We start from the raw sequence: 11,325 nt of genomic DNA on the forward strand, positions 1-11,325 counted from the left end.
CGCCCCGGCCCCCGGCCCCCGGCTCCCGGCCCCCGGCCCGCTCACCGCTGCCCTTCTTTGGGGCCCGCATGCCCAGCTCGGCCGCCAGTTCGGCCGGCTGCCGGGACAGCGCCTGCAGCTCCTTCTCGTTGTAGCGCATGGCGCCCTAGGACCCAAAACTAGGAGTACGGGCCCAGCCCTCCCGGCTGTCGTCCCGTAGCGCCAAATAAGTCCCAGGGCTCCGTCCCGGAAGCTCTTCTGAAGCTACTGCGCCTGCGCATCCCCCGGGGTTGCCCATTCTAGCAATCACCGGCGAGGGGCGCTGGCGCCCCGGGGGCCACGGGGTGGAACCTTGATGGGGCGCACGAGATAGCGGGCGAGACGGATTGTCGTTATATGTTAACCATGCACTAAGCTGGACCCAGGACTGGTGGTGCCATTTACCGAAACGGACACGAACAGGCAAAGGGTGGGGGAACGAGTTGCTTCCCGCGAGAGCCAATTCGTGCGAGTTAGACCCACAGAGGGCGTTGAGAGCCTAATGAGCATGCGCACTTCGGCTTCCGGCCCGCACTCTCAGCCCCGCCCCCTTCCTCGCGCCTCTGGAGTATTTCGCTTGCTCCGCTGAGGAAGCTGGACATGCGCGCGTGGGAGGCCCCGCCCCGTTTGCCCCCGGAAGTACTTGCTCAGCCCGCGCCGCGCGTGCGCAGGACGAAGTCGTGGCGGCTGAAAAGGCGAACGGACCGCGGTTTCGGGTGCAGGTGAGGAACGGGGCGAGAGCGGCAGCCCTGGAGCCCAGGCTTCCCTGGAAGAGAGCGGACGTGGGCGAGGGGCGCCTGAGGCGGGCCACCGCGTCGTCCTTTCCCGGGGAAATAGCGGGCCTCAGTGTCTCCGGCTCTTCTCCTTTGCTCGGGACTCTCCAAAGATCCTTTGGAGTCGGATCGGGGTCGCAGCTCACATGGCCCCTTTCATGTAACCGAGGACCCCTTTGAGCGCTAATTCGCGTCCGTTAATTGACTAGCTCTGTGGTCCGGGAGCCACTCGGCCCCTCTGAGCCTCAGTGTCTGTAGCTGGAATGGGGGGTGCCGGCGATCACAGGTTCCAAGCCAACTGAATAGTACCCAGCACCGCGCCGAAGGCCACCAGAGGCTGGCGGCCCCCCATGTCGCCCGCGAAGCCCCGAAGTTACCTGCTGACTCCCTACCGTGGTTGATGAGGTCTTATTCTTGCTTCCCACTCACCTTCCATACTCCGGGTGTGTGCACATAGTAGGGCCTTTAGTCAAATCGTTCCGTTTTCTGAGACTGAGAATATTGATCGCTTTAAGGCGAGTAACTTGTTCACTTGTGCTGCTTTTCATTGCTTCGGCTTTTCTTGTTTTTGTTTTTTTATTAGCCTGTTTCTTTTTTTGCCTCAAAGGCCCGGTACCTCACACGGGGATAGATGGTATTTCTCCACAGGTTTAAAAGAAACTGATTTTTTTTTTTTTTAATTTCCCCCGTGGAAACGTCCCTCCCCTGACCAGCCTGCGCCTGCTCCTCTTTCTTGTGATCGCTCTCCTCGCAGAGAAGCCCTTGCTCTGGACCTTTGTCAGCACAGCCCTGGCCCGGCTTGTTTCCAGCCTGACCCTCTCCTCTTCCTTCCTGTCTTCATCTGCACATCTCCAGGTAGTTTTTGAGGAATTCAATTAATTTCAAGTCCTCGATTACCTAAAATGGCTTTATTTACCCTCACGGTTCGGGTATAAAAATTAAAATTTGGGGCTGAAATCCGCATTGAGAGCTGTTGGCATGTTGCTCCTCCGACATGACCTGCTCCGAGCTGTGCTCAGAGGCCTGTCCCCAGTCTGCTCTCTGACCTTTGCCTCTGATCTTCTCTCTGTGTCCTGGACACAGGAGGTTCGGTGGGTGATGTCCCAAGACTCATTTATTGAGGATCTTTTCATTTCTGTCTGAAGAATTCAGTCTTTTCAGTCCTGGGGCATTTTTTTTTAGTTCTTTGATGTTTATTTCTTTGATAACAGTCTCCAGCTTTTCTTTCTGTTCGCTGGAATTTTGCCCAGGGTTTTGCTTTTTTTCCTATTTTTTTCATTTTTTTCTCCATGCGAGATTTCTTTGACTTTTACCTCCAAGGCCTCATATTCAATTTTTTTTTGTTTGGCTCACCCGGTGTCTGCTTTCCAAGGGTTCGTTCTGGTTTTAATTAGTCCTTGGTTTCTTATTTTGGTTCCATGGAAAGTGACATTGTAATAATTAAGGAGGGTGTTGTCATCGTCTGTTGAGGTTTTCAGCAGGTTTTTGGGGGTTTTTTTGGTTTTTTTTTTTTTTGGTCGGCTGCCTTGTGATTCTTCGTGTCCATCAAGTGAATTTGCCAGCTCTGCATACATGATGGCCGTGCTTATCTGTCGGTCTCAGTGGGCCTGGAAAGCAGCTGGCATTTTCTTTGGTGTGTGGGGGACCCGCATTGTCAGTGTCTGAGAATACTTTCCCCAGAAAAGTCTCCTGAAGTCCCCCTAGGCTGGGCCACCTGCCTTTGGACACACATGGGGTGGGGCAGGGCAGACTTCCTGCAGGTCGGATCAGTGGCCTGCTTCGCTGGGATCCCCTCTTTCCTTCCTGGCCCCCACCCGCGGGCTCTCTGCGCCTGTCTCAGCCCAGAGGCCCAGGAGCCAAGGGACCTGAGCACGGACCTTCCTCCCAAGGTGTGAGCTCTCCTTTCGTTCGGAGTGGTTGTGCTGCCGGGGAGGGCGATGTGCCCGGTGAGCTGCGGTCTTCCTGTAACTGCTGAGCGGTTAGGGTTAAGTCTCTCTGTAGGTCTGGATTTCCCCGAGATGTCAGGTTCTCTGGGTATGTGATTTTCCCAACCCCAGCTGGCCACCCGTGACTTAGGGACTTATTCTGGCCATTTGGGAAGGGACTGGGCTCATTCCGGTCCTTCAGAGACAACACTGGTTGGGCAGGGGTTAGACTTGCAATGGGGACAAGGGATGGAGTGGGGGGGGCGGGCGTGGTCTCGCCTGCTGCTCTGCAGCGGGCGCCCCCCACCGGACCTGGGGAGTCCCCAGGTTCTGCAGGCTCACTGCCTCTGCCCTGTGATCTGCAGGTTTCTCTCCAGTCTGCTAGAACCCCCAGGCCATCACCATGGACTTCCAGCATCGCCCCGGGGGCAAGACCGGCAGCGGGGGCGTGGCCTCCTCCTCCGAGAGCAACCGGGACCGCAGGGAGCGCCTGCGGCAGCTGGCCCTGGAGACTATCGACATCAACAAGGTGGGCCGCCCCCCCGCCACTGTGCCACAGCCACCTCCGTCTCTGGCCCTCGGGCACCTTGTCTGAACAAGGCGACTTGGCCTGGAGCCGCAGGTCCCCACTGCCCCCCACCACTGTTAGCGGCCCAAGGTTGAAGGGGTTTTCACTGTACGGGGTTCAGTTTTGTTCGTTCACTGAACCAGTAGCAGGGAGAACCAGTCGGGAGCCCCCTCAGGCCGTGGGCAGCGGGCAGCGAGGGGCAGCGTTTTCGTTTGCCACACAGCCGTTGGCAGACCGGGTCTCCCCCGGGCACTGCTGAAACGGGCCGGTCATCCTCTGGGCCTGGCGGGGTGTCGGGCACCATCTCCACCCCCACTGCTCAGTGCCAGGAGCTCCCCTAGTCCTGACAACCACAGATGTCCTCAGATGTCACCCAGTGTCTCCTGGGGCAGGGTGGCCCCACGGGTTAGAGTATGGTGGTCAGCGTGTAGTTAGCTCCCCTTAGACTTTGAGCCCCCCTGAGGTATGTGCCCGGCACCCTCAGCGCTCCTCACGGGCCTCGCCCGTGGGGTCAGCTTTGTTACAGTCCCCTTTTCCAGACGAAACAGTCAAGCAGAGGGAGGAGTTGTCATTGCCGAAGGTGACATGGCGTGTGGAGTTAGGGTTTGAACCTCACCGGTCTGCTCCCCCCGCTGTCAGCAGCGCGTCCCCCACTGCCTCAGTTTCTGGACAGTCGCCTGTCCTGCCCATGGGACTTGCAAGGACGTGGGTCTCTAGGACCTTCCCTTACCTCACATACTTGTCCGGTTTGTGCTGCAGCACTTGGGAGGGTGGCAGGATGTCCCCGGCCCAGGAGACAGGTGAACATCCATGCTGTTGGGGCTCCGTCTCCTCCTAGACCCAAAACTGCCACAGACGTGGGCCCAGGGGCTGCCCAGAGTCACCTGCTGCTTGGGGCAGGAGGCCGGGGGCCACAGTGTCGACCCTGTCCTGCCTGATAGCTTGCTGCGGGTGCACAGTTGGCCCCTGGCCCTGCCAAGTGGACTCTGTCTGCACGGGACCTGTGGTAGCCCCACAGTGCTGCAGTCCCCTGCCCAGCCGGCCCCAGTCTGCTCCTCGTCCCCTGTTCCAGAGACCAGCCGCCACTCCCCGTGCCGGGTGGGGCTGGAGGGCGCTGTGGGACGCCACCTCCCGCTGTCTGAAGGGCTGTGTCTCCCTCCCCAGGATCCCTACTTCATGAAGAACCACCTGGGCTCATACGAATGCAAGCTATGCCTGACACTCCACAACAACGAGGTGGGCCTCAGCCTCAGCGCTGCTCCCTGCGTCCCCTCCCCGTCCCCTTCTGTGCCCTCCCCAGTCCTAACCAGAGGCTCCCACCCTGTCCTCGGGAGCTCATTCATCTGACACGTGTGCAGAATGCGGCCGAGGCCAAAGGCCACAGACTGGGGCCGGCGCCCACGCCTGACCGTGCTCTCAAATGTGTCTCCCTACGAGAAACACTGGTCCTTCCAGACGAGGCCAAGCCCCTCTGTCCCCAGAGGCCACCACTGCTTTGGACTTGCCACTTGTCCGTCTTTAGTTCTGCTGGGGCCGTTGCTGCACAGATGCATGCCTGTGAGCCCTGGGCGCTCCCGCGCTTTAACGTTGAGCTCTGCGGCTCCCATGTGCGCGGAGCGACGCTCAGGCCCCACCCATCCTGCCCCTGCTGTTGACGCTCACTCGCTGTTTCCGATTCGCAGGCGGCCATGAGCAGTGTGCCATGAGTGGTCTTGTGCGATAGCTCTCTCTCCTGCACTGTGGACGTAGAGGCCCTGCTCCCAGCAGGCAAAGGGAGCCCAGGCCTGTCCCCACTCACTGAACCGTGTCCCTTTTCCCCCCAGGGGAGCTACCTCGCACACACCCAGGGGAAAAAGCACCAGACCAACTTGTGAGTACGTTGGCCCCACGCCCAGCTCCCAGCCTCGCACCCGGGCTCAGGAGCTGGCCCTCCCCTGCCGTCTCAGCCACGCCAGGTGACGGCGCAGAGGTGGCCGGGGGCCAGCGGGGCCTGCGGTCAGGCTGTCGAGCCCAGCCCGGCATGGGTGGGTGGGTGCAGCTGCCTAGATGTGAGGGGAGCAGGGGACAGCTCCTCACCCTGTGACAGTGGGGGTTCCATGAATGGGGAGGAGACAGGTGGGGTTCCCAGAAGGCCCCCAGTGAGCGATGGCGGGACACGCGGCAAGAAGTTAAAGGTGCCCATACCTGTCCTATCGCCGCTTCCATTCAAACGTGGGACCCCCTCCCGATGCCCCCCGACCCCTCACCTAACAGGTACTACAAGGTCGCTGTGGGGGCGGGTGGCTCCTGGCTCCTGGTCCTGTGGCCTTGGCGGCTGTGTGTGTGTGTGTGGAGGGGCCGCAGCGCCCTGTCTGTCCCGCCTGCAGGGCCCGGCGAGCCGCCAAGGAGGCCAAGGAGGCCCCCGCCCAGCCGGCGCCAGAGAAGGTCAAGGTGGAGGTGAAGAAGTTTGTGAAGATCGGCCGCCCGGGTTACAAAGGTGAGTCTGGCTGGGGCGGGTTGGCCTGCAGCTGGCGCCCATGGGGCGAGCCCTTCCTTGCGACCCCGCCCGTCTCAACCATAGACTCTGCTGTGCTCTGGCCTTCACTGGCTGCCCGCCAGGTCCCCACCTGCCCAGCTGGAACTTCCCAGCCGTGGCGAGCACGGCGTCCCCTGTGTGCCTGCCAGGCTGTCGTGGGAGCGTGTAGCTCTTCGCACTCCTGGCGGAGATGAGCGAGAGGGTGGGAGCAGGCCTGGCGTGTCCCCATCCTATGCACTTGGAGTGGTCCAGGCTCCTCAGTCAGAGAGCGGGCTTGAACAGTTGAGGGTCCACAAGGCAGCTTCTCGGGGACCGGTGGCAGAGAGGGGGCTCTGCGTTACTTGGGTCAGAAAGCCGGAACTTAGAGAATGCGTCCTAACAAAAGGTGTGGGGCCCTGTGTGTGACGGGCATTGCAGAGGCCTTGGGGCAGGTCAGCGTGATGAATGTCAGCAGGGGTGTCGGGATCCAGGTGGTTGGCCACCAAAGCCCTTTCGGTCACAGTAGGCCACCAGGTCTCTGTCCTGACATGGTGGGAGACGCCGGAGGGCTTGGAGGGACGTGGCGTGCCTGGAGCTGTGCGGGGCCAACCTGGAAGCGCCGAGCTCTGCTGTGAAGGGCGCCCCGTCCTGGGTGCGGGCGCAGCCTCGCCAGCCCCACCCCCGTGCGTGTCCTCAGCCCTGCTTGGCTGTCCTAAGCCTGGACAGAGGGTAACGCAGAGCCCGTTCTCCCACCGCCATCCGTGGGGTCTCTGGCAGGTGGCACCTGCAGCACAGAGCCCTCTCTGGCCTCGGCGGTGCCCCCGCCCCAGCCATGGGACTTCTCAGTGTCTCTCCTTTCATTAGTGAGTCCTTAGCCTTGGGGGGGCGACAAGCCAGTCTGGACCTGAGACCCTCTTGTGTTGCAGTGACCAAGCAGAGAGACACAGAGATGGGCCAGCAGAGCCTCCTCTTCCAGGTGAGCTGAGCCCCGGGGCTGGTCACGAGGGGGAGCTCTTGAGAGCGGTGCTGCCACTGGGCCGTGTCCCCACAGATCGACTACCCGGAGATCGCCGAGGGCATCATGCCACGCCACCGCTTCATGTCGGCCTATGAGCAGAGGATCGAGCCCCCGGACCGGCGCTGGCAGTACCTGCTCATGGCCGCTGAGCCCTATGAGACCATCGCCTTCAAGGTAGGGCGCTGGTCCCTGTCCCTGACCCTTAGCCCAGCCCACACCGGGCGTGCCTCTCCCGGCAGGGCCTTGCCTCTGGGGTGGAAGAGGGCGTCACGAGGTGGTGCCCCACCGCAGCAGAGCCCCCCACCTGTCCACGCTCTTGTGAAGTCCTGTGTCTGAATAGACAGCGACCAAAAAGCACCGGGAGCCTTGACCTCCCTGGGCGGTGGGGCCGCAGGCAGCAGAGCACCACCGATGGCCACGTCTGTCACCCCCTCGCAAGGGCCCGCTCCAAGGTCACAGGGTAGCCCCTGGGTCTAAGGCTCATCTCCACCACGCCCCCACACAGGTGCCAAGCCGGGAGATTGACAAGGCCGAGGGCAAGTTCTGGACTCACTGGAACCGGGAGACCAAGCAGGTGAGGCGCCCAGGTCCGGGCAGTTCCAGGACCTGGCAGCGGCTGCCCTGGCCGTTCTGTCCCCCACCCGAGGGCCCAGTCAGCTCTTCCCCTTTCTCTGCAGTTCTTCCTGCAGTTCCACTTCAAGATGGAGAAGCCACCAGCCCCGCCGAGCCTCCCGGCCGGACCTCCTGGAGTGAAGCGCCCGCCGCCCCCACTGATGAATGGTTTGCCCCCACGGCCGCCACTGCCCGAGTCTTTGCCTCCACCCCCACCAGGAGGCCTGCCTCTGCCCCCCATGCCACCCAGTGGGCCTGCACCCTCAGGGCCCCCGGGCCCCCCCCAGCTGCCGCCCCCAGCTCCCGGGGTCCATCCACCAACGTCTGGGGTCCACCCTCCGGCTCCTGGGGTCCACCCCCCAGCCCCAGTGGTCCACCCACCAACATCTGGGGTCCATCCCCCTGCTCCCGGGGTCCACCCTCCAGCCCCAGGCGTCCACCCTCCAGCCCCGGGTGTCCACCCTCCCCCATCTGCAGGAGTGCACCCCCAGGCCCCAGGGGTGCACCCACCAGCTCCAGCAGTTCACCCCCAGGCCCCAGGGGTGCACCCAGCAGCTCCTGGGGTACACCCCCCCGCCCCAGGGATCCATCCCCAGCCTCCTGGTGTTCACCCCCCTCCTCCTGGAGTTCATCCTGCAGCTCCTGGGGTCCACCCCCAGCCTCCTGGAGTTCACCCCTCCAATCCTGGGGTCCACCCCCCAGCTCCCATGCCCCCAATGCTGAGGCCCCCGCTGCCCTCCGACGGCCCTGGGAACATTCCGCCCCCTCCCCCCACCAACTGAGGGTCCACGCTCTCTCCCTGCGAGTCCGCGTTTTGTTTCCTGTTTTCCCTTGTGGCGAAGTCAGTGTTTTGCACGGAGGTGTTTTTTGTACGGAGCCTTCCTGTGTTCCCCATCTCATTAAACAGTTTTCTCTGGAGTCTGAATGCACTGCTCTATTGGTGGACGGGGGGGTGCTGTGGGGAACACATGGTGGCGCCTACTCGCCCACGAGCCCCCCCTACGTGCAGGGCAGTCTAGGGTCAGGCCTCAAGCGTCTGTAGCTCACCAGGACAGTGGTGGGTGCCCTAACATGCCAGCTGTGTCCTTGCGTCTGAAAACGGGGGTACAGATATTGCCAGCTAACAGCAGGCCTAGAGTCCATCCCGTGGGAGTGGACAGCAGAGGACCCTCGCTGTCCGAGATGACTGTTCCTGTGGCCCTAAGGGTCCCCAGTGGATGGGCAGGGGACGGGCCCCAGCTGACTGGAGACCCTCAGCCAGGCCACACACCCACTGGCCTGAATGCCACCCTCCTCCAGGTCTGCCCCTGAGGCTGTTGATGTTTGGTCCGTCTGGGCTGGTCACTCCCCACTCCGGAGGGAAAACCTTGTCAAGGACAGTTGGACAAATTGGTCACAGGCCACACTTTGTATCACTGCTGGGAAGGAGATAGGCACCAATTGAAACAGAAGGGGCTTTGAGGAGGCCCAGGCTCCAGGCGGGCACAGGCACTGGCCCCCAAGGTCACGTCTCCTCCCAGAGAAGACAGGCCGTCCTCTAGCACAGACATCCCAGGTTCACCCGCCCATATAAGCCGGGGCAGCCCAGCCCCTCGCAGCTCCCAGGATGCAGGCTGCACGTCCCAGGCTGGCCCTGGTGCTGTGGGCCGTGGGGGCCCTGCTGAGGGCCGGGACCCCCGGACAGGAGACCTTGCCCAGGGAGCCCTCTGTAGGCACGGGGGGCCTCATCTTTCACCAAGACTGGGACTGGCTACCCCCGGGGGTCCGGCCGCCAGGCAGCCTGCAGGAACCCCAGTGCCTGGTGACGTTGGGCGGGGGCGGCAATGGGAGCAGCGCCCCCCTGCGGGTGGTGGGGGCGCTGAGCAGTTATGAGCAGGCTTTCCTGGAGGCTGTGTGGCGTGCTCTCTGGGGGCCCCGCGACCTGGCCACTTTTGGGGTTTGCACCCCCAGCACTGGGCACGCTGCCATGCCCCCTCTGCAGTGGCTCCAGGCGTGGCTGGAGGAGCCCAGGGGGCGGCGGCTGGTGGTCCTGCACCTGGAGGAAGGTACGTGGGGGCCCACGACCAGGCTGGGTGGGGGACCCTACTCTGGTCTCAGGAGACCCTACTCTGGTCCCCGGCCACCACTCGAGTCGCGTGATGACCATCGTTCTCCCGAGGAAGACCCCAGGCCCTTCCCTGGCCTCCCAGGGAAGTTGAGGCTGATGGCTCTGCTCCCTTGGGCTGGGCTGTGGGTTTGTGGCCAGGGAGGTGTGTGCCCTTAACCTTTGCCAGGTCTGGAGGCAGGAAGCCCGGCTCCCTACCCTCCACGTGCTGCAGAGAAGGTACCCCCTCCCCCCTCCGTCCAGGAGGAGCCGCTGGGTGGGGCCAGCAGTCCTGAATGTCCAGTGCAGGAGTGCCCCTTCTGCTGCACACCAGGCAGCCTGGGGGGGGGTGGCCTGTCCCCAGGGCCACTGGCCTCACTTCTGCTGCGAGGAAGGGGTTGCTCAGGTGACCCCAGGAGATCCCCAAACCGAGAGACTCCAAGGGTTCAGGGAGGATAGGCGGCAGCCCCACCACCCGCTCTGTGAGCCCTCCTAGTCACCACCCACGTCCTAGCAAGTTCCAGCACCTGGTGTCCAGAGGTGGCCAGTCTCTTCTGCTGGTTCCCCAAGGCTCCCGGTTGGGGTGGGGCTCTCCCTGAAGGGCTGCAGGGCGGGCTTGGGGTGAGGGGAGTGTCTCAGTGGCTCAAGTGTCCCCCCTCCGCGTTGTCCTGGCGATAGTGACGTGGGAACCAACACCCTCGCTGAGGTTCCAGAAGCCCCCACCCGGAGAAATCAGCCCCCTGGAGCTGGCGCTGCTGGTGCTGTACCCCGGGCCTGGCCCCGAGGTCACTGTCATGGGGGCCGGGCTGCTGGGCGCCCAGGTACAGGGGTAGAGTTGGATATTGCCTGGTCCCCAGGAGCCGACACCCAGGGCAGGGGAGGGGCAGGGGTTTTCGAAGGGAAGGGAAAAGCACCAAGTACCCAAGGTGGACATCCTCCAGCTCCTGGGGTCCACCTCCAGATGAAGGGTGGTAAGGGCAGAGGGCAAGGTAGGGCGGGCACCCGGCGCCCCCACCCAGCCAGGCTGAGTGCCCATCTCCTCAGAGTCTATGCCCGAGCGGGGAGACCCGCTACCTGGCCCTGGCGGTGGAGCACCCGGCGGAGGCCTGGCGCGGCCTGGGGCTGGCCCTAACCCTAAAGCACCGCGGAGACGGTAGGCCCCAGGAGAGGGTGAGAGCGGGTGGGCGGGCGGCTACCCTGGGCCTAGCCCCTGAGCCAGCCCCTCGTGTCCCCTCCCCCCCAGGGGCCCCCTTGAGCATCGTCCAGCTGCAGGCGCTGCTGTTCGGCACCGACCCCCGCTGCTTCACGCGGATGACCCCAGCCCTGCTCCTGCTGCCTGGGCCCAGGCCCGCACCCATGCCCGCGCACGGCCAGCTGGACACGTTGCCCTTCCCGTCGCCCAAGTGCGCGCTGGCTTGGCCCAGGGGCACGGGGAGGTGGGGATGGTGCAGCCTCACGCCCACACCCGAACCCCCTCGCCTTCCAGGCCGATCCCGGAGCCTGAGGAGCCAATCCCGGAGTCTGAGGAACCGCGACTCAGCACCGACCCCTTCCTGGAGACTCTCACGCGCCTGGTGCGTGCGCTGCGGGGCCCCGCGGCCAGGGCCTCGCCTCCGCGCCTGGCCCTAGACCCAGACGCGTTAGCCGGCTTCCCACAGGGCCTGGTCAACCTTTCGGACCCCGCGGCGCTCGAGCGCCTGCTTGAAGGCGAGCAGCCCCTGCTGCTGCTACTGCCGCCCGCCGCGGCCACCGTGGAGGACCCCGCACCTCCACAAGGCCCCGTGTCCGTGCCGTGGGCCGTGGGCCTGGCGCGCCGGGTGGCGGCTGAGCTGCA

The 11,325-nt window shown here is 63.6% G+C and overlaps 3 protein-coding genes across 3 annotated transcripts in view; 2 read left to right on the forward strand and 1 right to left on the reverse strand.

Annotated features, from left to right (window-relative positions):
- PLEKHJ1 (pleckstrin homology domain containing J1) overlaps positions 1-485 on the reverse strand; it is a 2,429-nt gene extending 1,944 nt beyond the window's left edge. The window contains exon 1 of the mRNA XM_023538108.1: positions 3-485. Coding sequence (XP_023393876.1) covers positions 3-139 — 137 coding nt within the window. The 5' untranslated portion in view covers positions 140-485. The remainder of the gene's footprint in view (positions 1-2) is intronic.
- Positions 486-632: 147 nt separating this feature from the next.
- SF3A2 (splicing factor 3a subunit 2) lies at positions 633-8,326 on the forward strand. Its single transcript, XM_011372632.2, has 9 exons — positions 633-740; positions 3,082-3,245; positions 4,449-4,520; positions 5,108-5,154; positions 5,651-5,760; positions 6,705-6,754; positions 6,830-6,970; positions 7,302-7,370; positions 7,474-8,326. Exons 2-9 carry the CDS (start codon positions 3,120-3,122, stop codon positions 8,188-8,190), a joined length of 1,332 nt encoding a protein of 443 aa, XP_011370934.1. The 5' UTR covers positions 633-740; positions 3,082-3,119; the 3' UTR covers positions 8,191-8,326.
- A 128-nt stretch (positions 8,327-8,454) lies between these two features.
- Positions 8,455-11,325, forward strand: part of AMH (anti-Mullerian hormone) — a 3,579-nt gene continuing 708 nt past the window's right edge. Inside the window, exons 1-5 of the mRNA XM_023538109.1 lie at positions 8,455-9,453; positions 10,170-10,312; positions 10,536-10,644; positions 10,735-10,894; positions 10,978-11,303. Coding sequence (XP_023393877.1) covers positions 9,015-9,453; positions 10,170-10,312; positions 10,536-10,644; positions 10,735-10,894; positions 10,978-11,303 — 1,177 coding nt within the window. The 5' untranslated portion in view covers positions 8,455-9,014. The remainder of the gene's footprint in view (positions 9,454-10,169; positions 10,313-10,535; positions 10,645-10,734; positions 10,895-10,977; positions 11,304-11,325) is intronic.

The sequence above is a fragment of the Pteropus vampyrus genome, unplaced genomic scaffold (assembly GCF_000151845.1).
Source record: "Pteropus vampyrus isolate Shadow unplaced genomic scaffold, Pvam_2.0 Scaffold212, whole genome shotgun sequence".
Classification (NCBI taxonomy): Eukaryota; Metazoa; Chordata; class Mammalia; order Chiroptera; family Pteropodidae; genus Pteropus; species Pteropus vampyrus.

Bases quoted from the DNA above. Each gene is read 5' to 3' on its own strand.
- SF3A2 (XM_011372632.2), top strand. From the start codon at position 3,120: ATGGACTTCCAGCATCGCCCCGGGGGCAAGACCGGCAGCGGGGGCGTG. The intron at 6,755-6,829 runs GTGAGCTGAGCC...GTGTCCCCACAG, and splicing joins AGCAGAGCCTCCTCTTCCAG to ATCGACTACCCGGAGATCGC. The intron at 6,971-7,301 runs GTAGGGCGCTGG...GCCCCCACACAG, and splicing joins ATGAGACCATCGCCTTCAAG to GTGCCAAGCCGGGAGATTGA.